General features: G+C 45.8%; 1 protein-coding gene across 1 annotated transcript in view; it reads right to left on the bottom strand.

Moving 5' to 3' along the window:
* The window catches only part of LOC144166320 (uncharacterized), a 71,460-nt gene that overhangs the window by 1,713 nt on the left and 53,953 nt on the right, over positions 1-15,794 (bottom strand). Inside the window, exon 6 of the mRNA XM_077695846.1 lies at positions 13,242-13,499. Coding sequence (XP_077551972.1) covers positions 13,242-13,499 — 258 coding nt within the window. The remainder of the gene's footprint in view (positions 1-13,241; positions 13,500-15,794) is intronic.

The raw sequence follows: 15,794 nt of genomic DNA, 5'->3' as shown, positions 1-15,794 counted from the left end.
TACGACAGCAACACCCGCAAAAAAAAAGGCAATGATAAAGTAAAGCAATATTTTTGAACTCTGATGGTAATTGTGATTTGGTTATTGAGGCAGAAGTTTGCAGACTTAAATACCGTGCCATGTACGTTTGATTACAGATGGACTGTTTCTCGTTTTCAAAACTACAACAAGCAGTAGAGAAGTCAGCCAGCTGTCATGACCAAAAGTGAATAATAGTCGTAACCACGGTGTAAGAATATTTCGGTGTTGACAGTGCGCCCGGCGGCGCGACCCATAGTGTTTCCTGCAATAACAACTAGAGAGGATGCAATCGTCCGCCGCAATGAGCGTGATGGGCAGTTCTGGATTCGGATTGGCGCTCCATCGCTTGTCGAAGTTGTTATGGATTGAATCGTGCAGGCAGTTTCGTTTTCGTTTTGGACTTACATGAATGCATTTGCTTGCCTACTCGGGGTGTTAGAAGAAGCGTTCAAAAATACGTTTCTCCTTAAACTGCATGCCACACATGCACTGCCGCCGCCCTGAGTGGAATGTTTTACAACCAGAGTTGCGAAATCGGTGGGTTACCAATTTGTTGCTGGCACAGCGAGCATGAAAGCAAAAATGACGATACTGTGTGCGGCGAAGTTGTCTGCGAATTAAGAGTTGCGGCGCTGCTCATTCGGCAGAGAAATGTATTTTCGAAGCTGATGACTGTTGCAAATTGGAATATGGAATTGCAAATTGCATATGGAATAAATCCGGTACGTGGTGGCCGTGCCTAGACCGCGCTTAAAAAGGTGCCTGTGTGCTGCGTGATGTCAGCGCACGCTAAGAGATACAGCTCTATGGTCTGAATGAATTAGTTATTCGTTACCGGGTCGGAGGAAGAAGTCTTCGATGGTTTTGCCTAAACACCGTCTGCAAGTACTTGCCATCTGTGTGTATGAATAAACCATTTGTGAGAAGTTAGTTCCGTCTAGACTTTGTACGGTAGATCCATGTGTCTAGCACTGCTTACCGAAGGATGCGTTAAGAGGCGGCGGCCCCGCAACCATGTACTTTCGCCGTACTTTCTGATGAACTGATTCTCTAAAATTTTGCCTGATTAACAACTGTGCTTTGTACACCGGTGCATCTTATACACCGGTGTGACTTGTATACATTTCTTTTTCAGAAAAACTGTCGTTTTGAGGGGGGGTGCGACTTACACAAAAGTGTGACGTATAGACTGAAAAATACGGTAATCGGTAAGCAGCATACAACTTTTCTTAATGTTAAAAACTACAAGTGTCGAAACTTTCACAAACAGTTGTTGGAGAAGTCGGCATCCCGCTTTAATTGGCGGCAAATGGCAAACGTACTCCGCAAACCTCCTCGACTCCACGTGTGCTTTTTACTTAAACGCGCTGTTTTCTTTTGCAAGAAACCTGTTTTTGATTACGCACTTTTTTTTGTTTGCCATGTAATTTGTAAACAGCGAACTGCGCAATAAGAATTCAATTAAAAAAAAAAAAATTTGCGCAGCCTTAGGCCAGTTTAGATCCGACAAAATCCGGTTCCAGAACTACCCATCATTCCCATTGAAGCATAAGCGCCGTCTCGGGGTTCGTGTTGACACTAGCGCCAGTTTCCCCTCTAGTTATTATTGTATGCAATTCTACGGTGCGACGAGATCTTGATCACCGCCCCGCTGTGCTTCTCTTTAGTGCGGATAGATGCACCCTGACACAGGGGCCTGTCCAGTTGTTGAGCTGCGGTGGCAGTAATGCAGGTATTGCAGCACTGTTCAGTACTGACGCGTGTACTTGTGCTTTGTTATGTGCTGCAAGGCACACAAGGGTTGAAACTGGTGTTGGTACTGAATCACGTTGATGTACTTTGTGTTTTACTTGCTGGAACTGCATGAAATGGCAGCGAGGACATTTCCCAGAGACCGTTTCGAACTCATTGTTAAAATGTGTTCATTTAAGTTTTAAAACACAAAAGTCAATCTTGGGCCTCTTAAAGGCTAACATTTCGGTCTACCTGCATTAGTGCACTGCATGGGCCTGGCTCCACCCAAAAGTCTGAGCCAGGCCCATCCGGTGGGCCGGGCTCAAGCCGGGCCCGAGAAAATGTATGCCACCTGGCTTGAGCCAGCCCACCGGCAGGGCTGGGCTCAGGCTAAAACAAAAAATTTTTCGGGCCATGCTGGCCTGGGCAGCGGCTGAGTCCTGGCAGCCGTGTGCCGCAACTTTGAAATTGCTAATAGCAAGAAGTTGGCCCACTGATCTTTTGGGGTAAGAGAAAACAAAAAAAAGAGATGTGCAGTCACTACAGTGCCGTTAAAAATGACAAAGAGGAGTATTGCAATCAGAAAGTCTTCGAGGTAATAAAAGAAAACGTACGAGCTCCATTAGCATCGTGACAGACAGCAGGTTAGAAAGCAAGGGCACTCCGGTCGCAGAGTACTGCATGATTGTCTTTTTTTTTCTCTGCTTTTAAAAATAAAAAATAAAAAAATGTTGCTTGACTTGGCACTTTGTGCACACCATGCCACCAAAGGTAAGCAACGTACCCTTGGGTCTCTGTTACAATTTCATGCACTTTCTAATTTGCCAACAAAAGCGAATATTTGAGTAGACAACTTTGTGAGCATGGGAAGAACTGTGCTCTACTTGGATAGGCAGCGGGTACAAACCTTAGTGAATAAAATTGAGAACATCACAAGTTAAACCAGCTCTCGGCAGAGTGTGCTGGCATCAAGAACATGTAGAAAGGAGAGCTCTGTGAAACGAATGGAATAAAGCAGTGAAAGGTGAAATATCTGTTCAAGAAATTTATAAAAAAAAAAAGAATAATCACTTTTCTCAACATCACTTAATTGGTCCTCGGTGTGCCTTGAGTTCAAAGACTATTGCAAATGAAACGCATTTTCCACCGATATTCTCGAAAATACATTTTCTAAGTCAGGATATTTATTTTGTACAAAGACCACACCCAGTTTAAAAGAAATTTAACGATAATATACTCAATGTATGCTTAATTTTAGGTTAAAGAGAGTGAATTTTTTTTTACTCATATTTAGAGTCTATCGGACTCGAGCTGATATTTTTAAACCCTTCGCAGTCCGGAACTTCTACCCATTTTCTTGCCGTTGCGGTCGGGAACTATTTTGACTGTTTCTGGCGTCGCGAAAAAAAAAAAAAAAAAAAAAAACTGTGCAAGAAAGACTCACACAATATTCATTTTTCCTTTTGCATCAGCGTGTAAAACCTCTCGAACCATTCTCCTGGGTGCAGGCCACGGTTGTTTGCAGGTTTTTCAGAAAATTATCTCTTCTCGCCTCCGTTTCTTTTCCTATCACTACAAATGGCACAGTCCTTGCTGCTTCAGCTTGGCAGTTTGCAGATAAAATGGCTCGTCCCAAATAGCTTTTCCTCAGAATGCATATGTGCTGACGGACCCGCTTTTTGCCTCGAGCCTTCACATCATGATTCTGCAGCTGTGTGCACTTCCGAAGAAAACTATTGACAATGGAAACCTTTAGACGCTAGAAAAAACATTTTTGGCCACCCATTCATTGCCTTTCGATAAAATGCGTAGCTCACAGAGTAATGATCTGCCTGGTGCAATCTCCACAGCCATTGCCATCTTCGTCAATCGCTTCTGTCGAATCACTGTCATCACTATGTGATGGAGGCATGTAATTCTCTTGCTCACTGAAGTCATCATTGCTTCCGTTAAGGGGGCAGTTGGGTCTGTGGGGCCGAAAAACGGTCAAAAAAAGCGTTTTCTGGAAAATGGCATTTTCGGCCTTCACGGCCATTTTTCTATCAGTCTGTAAATTTCCTCATCAAGAGGAACCATTTTTTGTTGTTATTAAATTATAATAGCATTTTAAAGTGCACTCTACAACTCAGTTAGCACAGAATTCGATGGTGAAACGGCACTTTTCTTGCAATGCAAAGCTAGCATTTCGTCCTCAGGTATCTCGGCACCCAGAGCAGGTTCAACTGCAATTCTTTTTACTTCTGATACCAAAATGTGTGGAGAATATAATGTTGGAAACAAATTTTTCAAATGGAGGCTTCGGAAAATTATTATTGTGTTCAATTGGCACCACCTGCGAGCCATTTCTGGCAGAGCGCGGGAGAAGCGAAGTTCAATGTGTTGTAAAACGACCAAAATAGCTGAATCAAGAACGTTCTTTCTACGTTGTATTCTTCCGTCATTTGGCTGCCTAGCCACATGGTAATTTCTATTCTGTATGGAGTGGTTATTTTGTAACTGTGACCCAAGATAATGGTAATTAATCAATAATTACCTCAGAATATAAACAACTCACAAAAAATCTAATGGCAGATTTGAAATCAGCACAAAAAGCTCTATAATGCAGTGCTGTTTCATTAAAATTGGTTGGTAAATAAATAAAATAGCTTTAAGACCAGTCTGCCCCCTTAAGTGCACCACCGTAGAACGCCCGTGATGAGAAAGCAGTTATGCTCCTCAGCACACAACATGCATGTGAAAACGCTCCGGGATCCAGCGGGATCCAGAACAACAAAGTTCACATCCCTCAGTAGATGGCACATTATGATTAAAAAGAATGACTGCACATGCAGTGAAAAAAAAAAAAAAAAACGCGAAATTTAACCTTCAACACCTACCGTATTTTCCGGTCTATAAGTCGCAACCCCCTCAAAATGACAGTTAAAAAAAAAAATAAATAAATAAAAAGTATATAAGTCGCACTGTTGTATAAGACGCACCGGTATATAAGACTCACTTGTTAATTAGGTAAACTCATAGTGAATCAGATCAATAGAAAGTGCGGCGAAAGTACATGGTTGCAGCGGCTGCCGCCTATTAACGCATCCCCCTGTAAGCAGGGCTAGACACGGGCATATAACATCCAAAGTCTGGACATAACTTCTCAAAAATGGTTGATGGATACACACAGACGGCATGTACTTACGGACGGCGTTTAGGCAAAACCATCGAAGTCTTTTTCCTCAGACTCGCTAACAAATAATTCAGTATCTTCAGTGGGAGTTCCACCGGTGCATCACTGTCGTCCTCCAACTCTCTGATGTCTTCTTAGCCAACATCGTTACCACTCAAGGACCGGATTGCTCCGGCCTTTATCAACCCGGCTACAACTGTTTTTGTAGAAATGGAGTCCCAAGAGTCGGAGACCCATTTGGCCACCTATCCAAACGTCGCGCGTCTCTAGTGCGCTGTCGTAAATCAGCGCAATAAAGGTGTCATGGCGGACAAAATTGACACGACGGGAAGCGGCACGAAAATCAAAACTTATCTCCGAGCTGTCATTTTAAAAATTAGCAGCACGTTTACCTCCTTCAGAGTAACTGCCTGTAATGATTCATGAGCAGCATTTTGTTTTTGCAACCCAGTTTGATGTTACTTTGAATTTATTCTGAACTGTAGTTACTGCGCATGGCCTAAAGTGGCGCGTGGTTTTCGCAGGCCATTATCATTCTTTTTGACTAGAAAAAGCTGCGAAGTCTTTCGTGCAATGTCCCGAAGCGACATATGGGATATGAGAAATGCCGTACCGGTGGACTTGGGATTGATTTAAACCATAGAGCTGTGTCTCAACGTGCACTGGCCACGCGCGGCCACTGCGAACTAGATTCATTCCATACACAAGTCGCACCGGTGGATAAGACGCACCAACGAAAATTTCAGAAAAAAACCTTGACTTATACACCGAAAAATACGGTATGTCGTGCATATCCTGACATCCTGACAACGGACTGTTACGGCCGTTTTGTGTTGTATGGCCTCGGGCTTATTTTATGAAATTTTGTTGAGCCCGACCAATTTTAAAAATTTGACCGACTTGGGCCGTGTCTCTACCAGGCCGGGTCGGGCTGGGCACAGAAATTTCTGCCCGGGCAGTACTCTAGTCTGCACGTCTCGATTCAAGCGCCCAGTTAAAAGATACATGAATTCTTGAATAAGACGTTTAAACGTACAGAACATTTACAAACTACTAGATGTGGTTGCATCCTTCTTAGTTGTCAACATTGTTCAGCAAAAATAAAACATCAGGCATATTTGAAGTTAAACATTGATACATAACTGATGCTACTACCACTTTTCTTCAATTGAATATTGACGTGGGTGTACTTATTTTGCATTCAAAACAATATTTTAACTCCAATATGCAAAAAGTGTTCGTGCTCCGTCTTGGAGCTTGTGATTCAAGCGCCAATTCGAACATCAACAAAAGGTATGAAAAGATGTGCACCACCAGTACGAATGTGGGAAAATTGAATTCAGCGAGCTTCAATTGCATTTATCATGAGAGAGAGAGAGAGAGAGGACAGAGAGAGTAGAGAGAGAGTAGAGAGAGAGCTTTATAGCTGGTACAGGTGGGGAACTATGTAAGATGTGGGCAGGGTAAGGAGAGAGGCAGTTTCATGGCAGGAGCTGCAGAGGACTATTCAGTCTCTACAGTATTGCAGCAAAGTGAGGAGATATATGGCCAATGTTTCGTTCAGTTGCACGACTCGTGAGAACATTGTTAACTATCATCAGCAGCAGCCTATCTACGCCCACTGCAGGGCACAGGGCTCTCCCAGGGCACCACCACAATCGCAATTTCAGTAACGATGCTATGCTTAGCCATCTCGCCTTTGACATTGAAGTTCCCTTCAAATAGACTATTATTATTACTCGCGTGCAACATTAACTAGTCCCACTATCGGGCGCTCCCGGAACACTTAGCGCCAGTGCAGTCTGCGCCGCAACTTCTGCCGTGTCGATCATCCCATTCCCGCGGCTCACGAGCAAGCTGTCGAACACAGCAATAACTCGGAATTTTATGGCATCAGCATGGGGCCAAGCTTTCACTTCATGATCCCCGACTATACACACTCGAAGTTGAACCACAGCACAGAGGTGGGCACCACAGCGTTTTCGATGAACTCCTGTTTTTTGAGCCGCGCGACTTCCCGTAGTCCAGCACACGTTCGCAAGCATCATCGCCACGCTAACATCACTGTTCAGTACCCCAACGAACAAAATGAACAACAACACAGCCGCCTGTGTAACCTAAACAAGAGAAAAGATTGGTGAAGTGCCCCGAGCGTCCCAACCATGCAGTAGCCACTTTGCGGCAATCGGAAAGAACGTTTCGGCGAAACCAGCCACAGACAGAGTCAATTGCACTTTAGTAGCTAGCGTTCCCCAACCCCCTCCGTTTCACCCTATTTTTTTTCCAGCCGTGTGTGCGTTTAGGAGCGAACGACGATAAAAAAGGCAACAGGAAAGGGGAAGGCGAGGGCTCCAGAAATGCACCTATGCCAGTGGTGTTGTTCTGGGGAGATACAGTGCTCCGAAAATCGCAATGTTTTTTGTCAACTTAAAAGGTTTTCAATACGTAAATAAACGTTTTAGCAGTTACAGTAGCTGCTAGGTTTGCAGGCCACGTGACAGGGACACATATTGTAGTGTCAAGTTTTGACACTTCGAACCGCCACCCTTCTGATTTCAGAAAGTTTGCTGCCAAATTAAAATTATTTCCGCCAATTTGTTAGAAATTGCTTGTGGTTACCGGGCTATATAAAATGCTGGCTTTCTAATGAGCTAGAGAACATATACGCGACAAAAAGCGGTTGTCTGTCCCTTTAACATGCGCCGAAATCTCATACACACGGGCGTTTTTGCTTTTCGCCTCCATCAGAAAAGCGGCCTCCGCGGCCGTGAATTGAACCCGCGACCACGTGCTCAGACCTTGGCTGTTTGCTGTTTTGGATTCTCCACTGTTCTTTCCGTATTTCATCGTTAGCTTTCTAGTCTTCCTTAACCACTGCGTGTCCACGCTTTTCAAGTATAGGTACCTAAAAATCTTAGCTGCCAACCATCGTTGATTCATTGCTCTCAACCTCATCTCAAAACATATTTTATTCTCAGCTTCTTGAACTTCAAACGATGCCCAGCCCACAATTCCCTGTACTGCTTCGTTCGTTGTTTTTCTATGCACGCCAACCGTAAAATACCGATTAAACTCCTCCACCTGTGTAAGCGCCCCCCTCATATAATGTGAAGATTTCCCATTTTCAGTCTCTACCGAGCAAGTGCCCCCCCCCCCTCCTCCCCCTACCACCTCAACCCGCCTCTCTGCCGACTCATACTGACGCTGCCGAAACCGAAACCGTGCCAAACCTCTCATCTAATCCAAAATCCAATCCAAAAATTGGTCATGTGACCACTTTTGCTGGCATTGGCACATGCATTGGCACGACGCCTGCCATTTTGTTATTGTTGTTTGTTGGTTCGAAGCGTGACAGCGGCGACTTCGCGACATGCATTCCTATACAGTGAAAAAAAAAAAATCGAGGTCGTAGAATGGCATCGTCAGGCCGGGAGGAATGTGCATGCGAGAGCTCGCCACTTCAGTATCGACAGAAAGAGGGTCCGCGAGTGGGACAAGTTCGAGAGCTTACTGCAACAAAACTTTGGCACGGCCAAGCTTCGGCGCAAGTTGAGTAACGGAGCGCCGGTGTTCAGTGAGGAAGTGGACGACGCTCTTTTTGAGTTCCTCGAGCAGGAAAGGAGCACTGGACGTGCCGTTAGTAACAGACTTCTCTCTGAAGAAGCTATCAAAATAGCTTGCAACTTGCAGCTGGGAAATTTCGCTGCGTCGAGCCAATATATGAAGAGGTGGAAGCAGCGGTTTGGCGCGACAATGCGCCAAGCCACAAACGAGAGTCAGAAGACACCTGACGATTTCTCGGAGGCGGCAAAGGCATTTCGCTCTGCTGTGAATACCCTGCGAGCACGCCATGACTACACGCCATACAACATGTGTAATATGGACCAGACGATGGTCCGAATGGACTCCCCAGCGAGCAGGACGAACAACGTGGTTGGGGAGAGCACTGTGTGCATTGCCAACACTGGCTGCGCTCGCAGGGGCTTCACGGTTGCATTGGCAGCACGCGCAAGTGGCCACAAACTGCCAGCTTTTGTCGTTCTGAAGGAACCAAGTGGAAGGATACCAGCCGAGGCGTTCATGAGCCTTCGTATACCAGGTGAGTGACAAAGTTTGTGCATCGGGTTCTCTTCCTTTTATTCGCTTTACCGGCGGAGAGTAACAATTAGGAATGTGCTCGATTACAGTGACCTCAGTTGACTGAACTTTTTTTTTTCGCGTCACCGCATCGAAAAATGGTTGGATGACGTCGGATAAACTGCAGGAGTGGCTGACAAGGGTGTGGGGGCCGAACAACGATGATGTGCGGCGGCTACTTGTGCTAGATCAGGCACCGATCCACAAGACTGAGGCAGCAAAAGACGCCATAGAGGAACGTGACACAGACGTTGTGTATGTGCCTGCGGGCTGCACAGGCCTACTGCAGGCCAACCTTCGGCGTTCTTGGGAGATGCTTATGAGAAAAGAAAGAATGCCGAAAGGCAACCTGCGAAAGCCGTCGTGGCAGGACGCCCTCAACTTCGTGTCTGAGGCTTGGGCCGCTGTCACCGAAGAGACAGTCCTGCGCTCATTCAAGGGGTGTGGGATTTCTAACGCACTCGACGGCTGTGAGGATGGCGAGCTGCATGACTGCCTGTCTGACATCGGCGCCGTGGCACCCGAGCATCCCGAGGACTTGCAAAACGAGTGCCTGGACTTAGTTTTCGGCTCTGATTCTGAAGATTCATTTGACATTTTTGAAAGTGATTAAATTAGAACAAATGCCTCAGAATAAAGCGTTTTGTTTTTAAGCGGCGCCTTTCCTTCCTGCGAGGAGGGGGGGGGGGGAGTCGGCCGCCATCTTGAATTTCGGGACAGTTCTGAGCAAGAGCCCCCTCCCTAACATTACCCGCTTAGAGGGGGGGAGGGGGCGCTTGATCGGTATTTTATGGTAAGGCCAAACGGCCTACCGTTCTCTGATTCACTTCAAGGCCTGATAGAACGTCTGATTTTAAGCAGAGTACAGCATTCGCAAATGTGAGGCCCGAAACCCTTACTCCTTTCCACATTCCTCTCACTACTTCATATTTGTTATACACCCACAGAGGTCTATGCTTCATTATGAAACATGATGTTGGAACCGCCACTTAGTGGGAACGATTAGCACCAAGTATTGCATTAACTGGAATTCACACCTCCGCTAAATATTTCGATACAAAAGGAGTAAAATATATTGTAATAATTCCGCAGTTGCCTATATTACCTTGCCCAACACGATTTTAAAAGCATAAAAAAGCTATGCTAGTTCATAAACACATCTGAACCATTGAAAGCGTGTTAGGCTGGAGTACGGGCGGATATTTTGCTTGCTCTTTTGAAAAAACATTGTCATTAATCGTACTCCTGATCATCATTTAGCAAGAATGTAATAAACAACATCAACTAAGATTCCTTGTATGAAGCGATGAGTGCACTGCATTTGCTGTACCGAAAAGTTGCGAAAGAACACCCACCCAAGGTACAGTGATATCAAGTGAAAAATATGAGATGGGCGAACTTTGGGGTCAGGTGCGAGAAACTACGAAACGTGGCCGCACCGCCAACTAAAACTGCGGATATATCAAGAAAAAATTCCAGACGGGCGAACTTTCGTGTCAAGCACAGAAAAGACGAATAAGTGTGCACATCTACACATGAAGAGATGATTCGGTTTATTTTGTCCACTCATATATTTCACCCGTAAAAGGAGGTGGGCGATGTTTTGGGGAGGGCGTTCTCTGGGAACATTACAGTAATCTAATCAAGGTGCGAGCGTACATTTGATCGGCGCAGGGAGCTCGCTATTACATATAACAGTCGCTAGAAATTCTAGCCACTGTATCGCTATGTAGCGACGGTAAAAGTAAGTTACTGTTCACGGAAACTCTCGCGCATGCAAAGTCAACTTCTGCAATCACCAGTACCTCCTGCTCAAAGTCCGTAAGGACTGAAAAGGTAGCTTAAAAAATAGGGGGCGGGGGCGTCGTCATCTCATGCGCGACCCACTCACTGAAGTAACCACGTTAACGACGACGTTGTAAACCAGCGGGTAGAAACGTCGCCGTCAAAAATTATGGACATAGAAGAGAATTCCGGCAGCCAATTATGAAATGAGTGCTTCGCCTCGGACGAGGTGGGACTTCTACGTCATTGCAAGCCGCCGAGCCAACAAATAGTTCTCTCATCGGAGTAATGACTTTTGTTAGCGTGAGCGAATATGCTTACCGTGCTTACCCGATTCTAACGCGCCCCCGATTTTCCTGGCCAAAAACCGAAAAAAAACTTGCACCTCCGATATTAACACGCACAGAACTTTGTGACCCAGACAAAACAAATGCAAGAGAAACAGGCAATTTATTTCCAGAAGTAATCCCACTCATTTCACTCCTCGTTGCTCTCCGCTGACCCCAACATCTCGTCCTCGGTGCCGCCAAGCGCGTTCGCGATGCCACACTTCTGAACAAACGTTCAACCATGGTCGATAGGATCGTGGCCCACGCCTCGCACGCCCATCCCGCGAGCTTCTCCAGAGGCACATGCTTCAGCCGACCGCTCGTTTTGAACGCGTGGGAGCCGCTGCTGCCACTGCTGTTATCAAGAGTGCAAGTAGAACGATTTGACGATTTGTGTAAATGCGGATAGAAAAGCCTGGGTGCCTAGGCTTCCTGCGTCCGAAAAATTGTTGCAGAAAGCTTTGGCGCCATGTTGAGATGGCTATGGTGGGACAAAATTTCCGCCGTTTCGGAAGTTTCGGTTTCGTATCCCATGCTAGCGGGCATGCGATTTTTCGGCCTATTTTTGCGGAAAAAAAGTGCGGGTTAGAATCGGGTAAGTACGGTACTATTTTTGGACTTGCTTCTATACGAACTACAGAGTAGATTTCTGATACAAACAAAAACACTTTGAAATCCATCTCAGGACCCTTTTAATTAAAGACAAGGTGGCGACTCTTGTCCACAAGCATCGTGCAACGTATCTACAAATGGATGGTCGGAGACAACCCCAAGACGCCAGCTGGCTGCCTGCACAGACTGGCTCGTGACGATCTGCTCATGGTCGTCCTATGCTTGGCACTCGCATTCTGATGACATGGTTGTGCGAGTGTTTAAGAGGTGCTTCATAAGCTGTTCTCCCGACTGCACCTAAGTAGAGTGACTGTGTGGCAGGCAGCCAGACAGAAGCAGTCATCCTACAAGATTTCCCACAGCTCTAACGAGTAACCTGAGACGAAAAAAGTGCTTGCAGCCTCAATGAAATGATGTTGCACGTGTAATGATTTTTTTTTTTTCAATTTCTGGGTTGCAAAGTAAGGGGGTCGGCCTACATTCCGGCTTGACCTATAGTCTGAATTATACGGTGGTACCATGCCTAAACCTCTGGCGCTTAAAACAGTGCTGCGAGTTATGAATGTATGGCCAAACTGGAGATCTAATGAATCTTGCCTTGATGAATTGCGGGAGCGTTGACCGGTCAAAGGTTAAGATCAGGTGTTTGGTACGGAAATCTTTGTTTTCTCTGCGAATGGTTCTACACTTCACTGCTGTTATGCCCTGACTTCGAAGCCCTCGAGCAGATCGAATTCGGTTTTGTTCATTAGGTCAAGATCTGAGATAATGCCCTGTGAGCTCTTAAGGCTGCGGTAGGGTGTGACCCTGATGTCAAGACCTGCAATGCGGGTCTGGCTCACGACATTTGTTGCCTCCACATACAGTTCTCCAGTTCTGTTTCCTTGCTTTGTAGGGCCCTGCGATTATTCCTGCTATGAACATTGTGATCAAGAACACGGACAGTGAGGCAACAGGCTTTTCTTTTTCAACAGATTCAATTATCAGGAAGCTGTGGTAGTTATATGGCATTGGGAAAGCAATTGCTGGAAAGAGCAGAAATGAACCTCCGGTGCTGGTCCTATCATGTTTTGGGGGGTTTTCGATTTAAGATATGGCATAGGAAAAAAGTACGGGACGGGTGTTCTTTCTTCTCCAGCTTTACCATGATGGCTAAAGAGGTCCCGGAGCTCACTGCCTGGTAAACAGACACAGAGCCCATCGACCGGTGCTTGACCAAGGCTTCGATGGCCACCATTCATGGTTTCTTACCCTCCACCTATAAACATATCACCACTGTTGGTTACTTATATTTGAGGGTTCGGGGTCCGCGGTGTCACCAATACCGCCACTTTGAATACCCAAGGTGCCCCGTGCGGGCCTCTTGCCCGTGTGGCTGCGCACATGACTCACCAAGTGGGACTTCTGGGCAAAGGCCCCGGAGCACAGGGGGCAGTGGAAGGGTCTCTTACCCGAGTGGATGCGCTGGTGAATCTTCAGATGGGTTGGGCGCGCTGTCACAAAGCTGCACTGCTGGCAGTGCAGCTGCCGGCGACCCGGCTGGGGGTCGTGCTGCACCCTGTGGCCATTTACGGAAGAGGGAGAGGCAGGGGAGCCTGCAGCAAGGAGAGAGGGAACAAACTGGAACCCCTTCCGCTGACACAGTGGCAGTGCACCAGCAGCGAGGCTTTGAAGATGATAAGTCTTTCTTAGGCTATTTGAACAGCTAACTTCCGGTCAGCCCGTCTGACCCTCGACTCAGCCTTCTGGCCACAGTTGAATACATTCGTCAGGAAAAAGTGTGTTGACAGAGCTGCTCCAAAAAACTAAATCTACCGGTTTATATTAGGTCATACACGCCCTCATTATTTGTCACAAAGGAAACCTCAGGCACATTCAAGCCACAATGTAAATATTTACACGGCAGGACCCTTGATCTTTCAAGTAACAATACACCTCCGTTTTTTTTTTAATATCTGGGGAAAAGAACCAGTGCATTAAAACTGACGCAGAAAGACCTCAGCATGTGCGAGATAAAACCAAGCACAAAGGAACAGAGCTCGCGTTCATGCTGTTCTAGGCAGGGCAATGAACAAAAAATAAAAAGGGTACTAGCTGTCCCAGAAGATGGGCGCGAGCTGTGACATGGCAGGAAAATTGAATTGCAATGAATAAACCTCTATTTAACTCATCGGAACCGCAGCAATACGGCCGGGGATAGCGCGAGGGGTTGGAGCAAGTCGAGTTATATTACAGGGGTGAGAGACGACCATCGTGTTTCGTTGACATTTGCAGCGAACCAAGCAAAAATGGGGCCAATTTTTTTTAGACTATTTTGTATCCTATCAGAAACAATCGTGTCTCTGATTCACCATCAACAAATGAACCAGGTAAGGTTCCAGCCACGCAATCATGCACAGAATCAGCGAACACAAAGCTGTTGCTTGCAAAATGCATTTAAAAGGACACCAAAGCAAATTAGCTCTGGCTCTATTTGTGGCTGCACTGTAAAGTGTCTCCCACGTGATTGATTATTAAGCAATCTCTAGAGTTTCGATTTCTTTCTAGCACGTGGCAGAACATAAAACTTCACATACTGACCACAGTGACCCTATCAACTACCCCAATGATGCCGTACTAGTTTGAAATCTGTTGCCGTGCTATGTCAGGCTTCAAAGCTTTAGCTTTTTCCTTGTTTCTTAGGATGGACTGTTTAATACAAAGACATTACCTAGTCGATTCGGTAGGTCAAACACCTGGTGTCGCTGTGATAGAGACAGTGCACAATGTGGCTGAAGGATGGTTTGCACACACAAAAGAAATGCCAGCATCTCAGAGAGCGTTCAAAGGTAAACGAGTGCTCAACTTGACGGTGTTTTTCTCACCAAAGCTCCCATACACAAAGTAAAGCTACCGAATAAAAAAAAATTGAGCAACTGTGGATGTGGCTGGGAATCAAACCTAGAGCCTCCAAAATGTTAGACACGCACGCATCCCCAACACCACGGAGACTCAATGGCTGCAGCTAACTAAGAGTGCACCCAGTGAATGCGTTGTGCGAAATGCCCGCTATGCTCGGTGTTTGACAGCAGTGCCTTCATGCAGCATCTACTGAAACCTGCATTCATATAGCAATGTCCCAACAGATGGTGCGCGGCCAGTGTGTACATGGGGAAAGAAAAAAAGCACAGGAAGAGAAATGAGTGGTCAGATTTGGCAACGGAACATTAATGCGTTTGCATTCACTGCTTCACGAGGCGTCCATGTACTTTTGCATTTGTTCACTGCACTTTAAACAAGCTAGCACCCCATGAAATTTACCCCTGAGGTCTTTCCAGGGTGTCGTCACGGTCAATATCAGCAATTCAGCTTGCAAGTAGTGCCGGGAAGACAGCCCCTTTGACCACAATTTCATTAAGAAATGGGTGTAAATCACTCATAAATGCTGAAAACCTGGCTTACAAATTTTAAAAGGCAATGTTTACAACTGACCTAAGTGTCCTTTTAGGCTATAAGAAATTAAATTCTAGAAGCTGGATAACAAATACCTATGCAATGACAAATGAATGAAATTTCTGCCATGCTTCACTTATAAAGTACCGTATTGAGTAAAAAATAATCATTGACTTATGGCATTCTTCATACACGACCCAAGTACATCATTGAAACCCGTCCAAATAGCAACAGCTCAGCACATCAGACATCTGTGAGACGACAACCACAGCAGCATCAGCTGGCAAAATGAAGGACACTGAACAAGGATGACCAACAATGGGAAACAAAAGAGCAGTTTGTAACAAATGAGAGAGCAGCTCAAGCACTGATGAAGTTAGCAGCACTGACACAGACAGCACCCCTAGGTAGTATTAAATGTTGCTAGAACCTTCACTTGTTACACAACAACAAATATTTAAGAGTGGCCTTCTTTCTGGGTGAACAGCTGGCACATTCCTTCTCAGCAGATGGCACAGCTAGGCTCAGACACTTGGTAGGACCAGATGAGACAGTGGAGAGAAGATGAGTAG

This window comes from Haemaphysalis longicornis, unplaced genomic scaffold, assembly GCF_048455015.1.
Source record: "Haemaphysalis longicornis isolate Haplotype H1 unplaced genomic scaffold, Haemaphysalis longicornis Haplotype H1 scaffold_169, whole genome shotgun sequence".
In the NCBI taxonomy this organism is placed as follows: domain Eukaryota; kingdom Metazoa; phylum Arthropoda; class Arachnida; order Ixodida; family Ixodidae; genus Haemaphysalis; species Haemaphysalis longicornis.
This window is presented reverse-complemented; position numbering and strand designations above follow the sequence as displayed.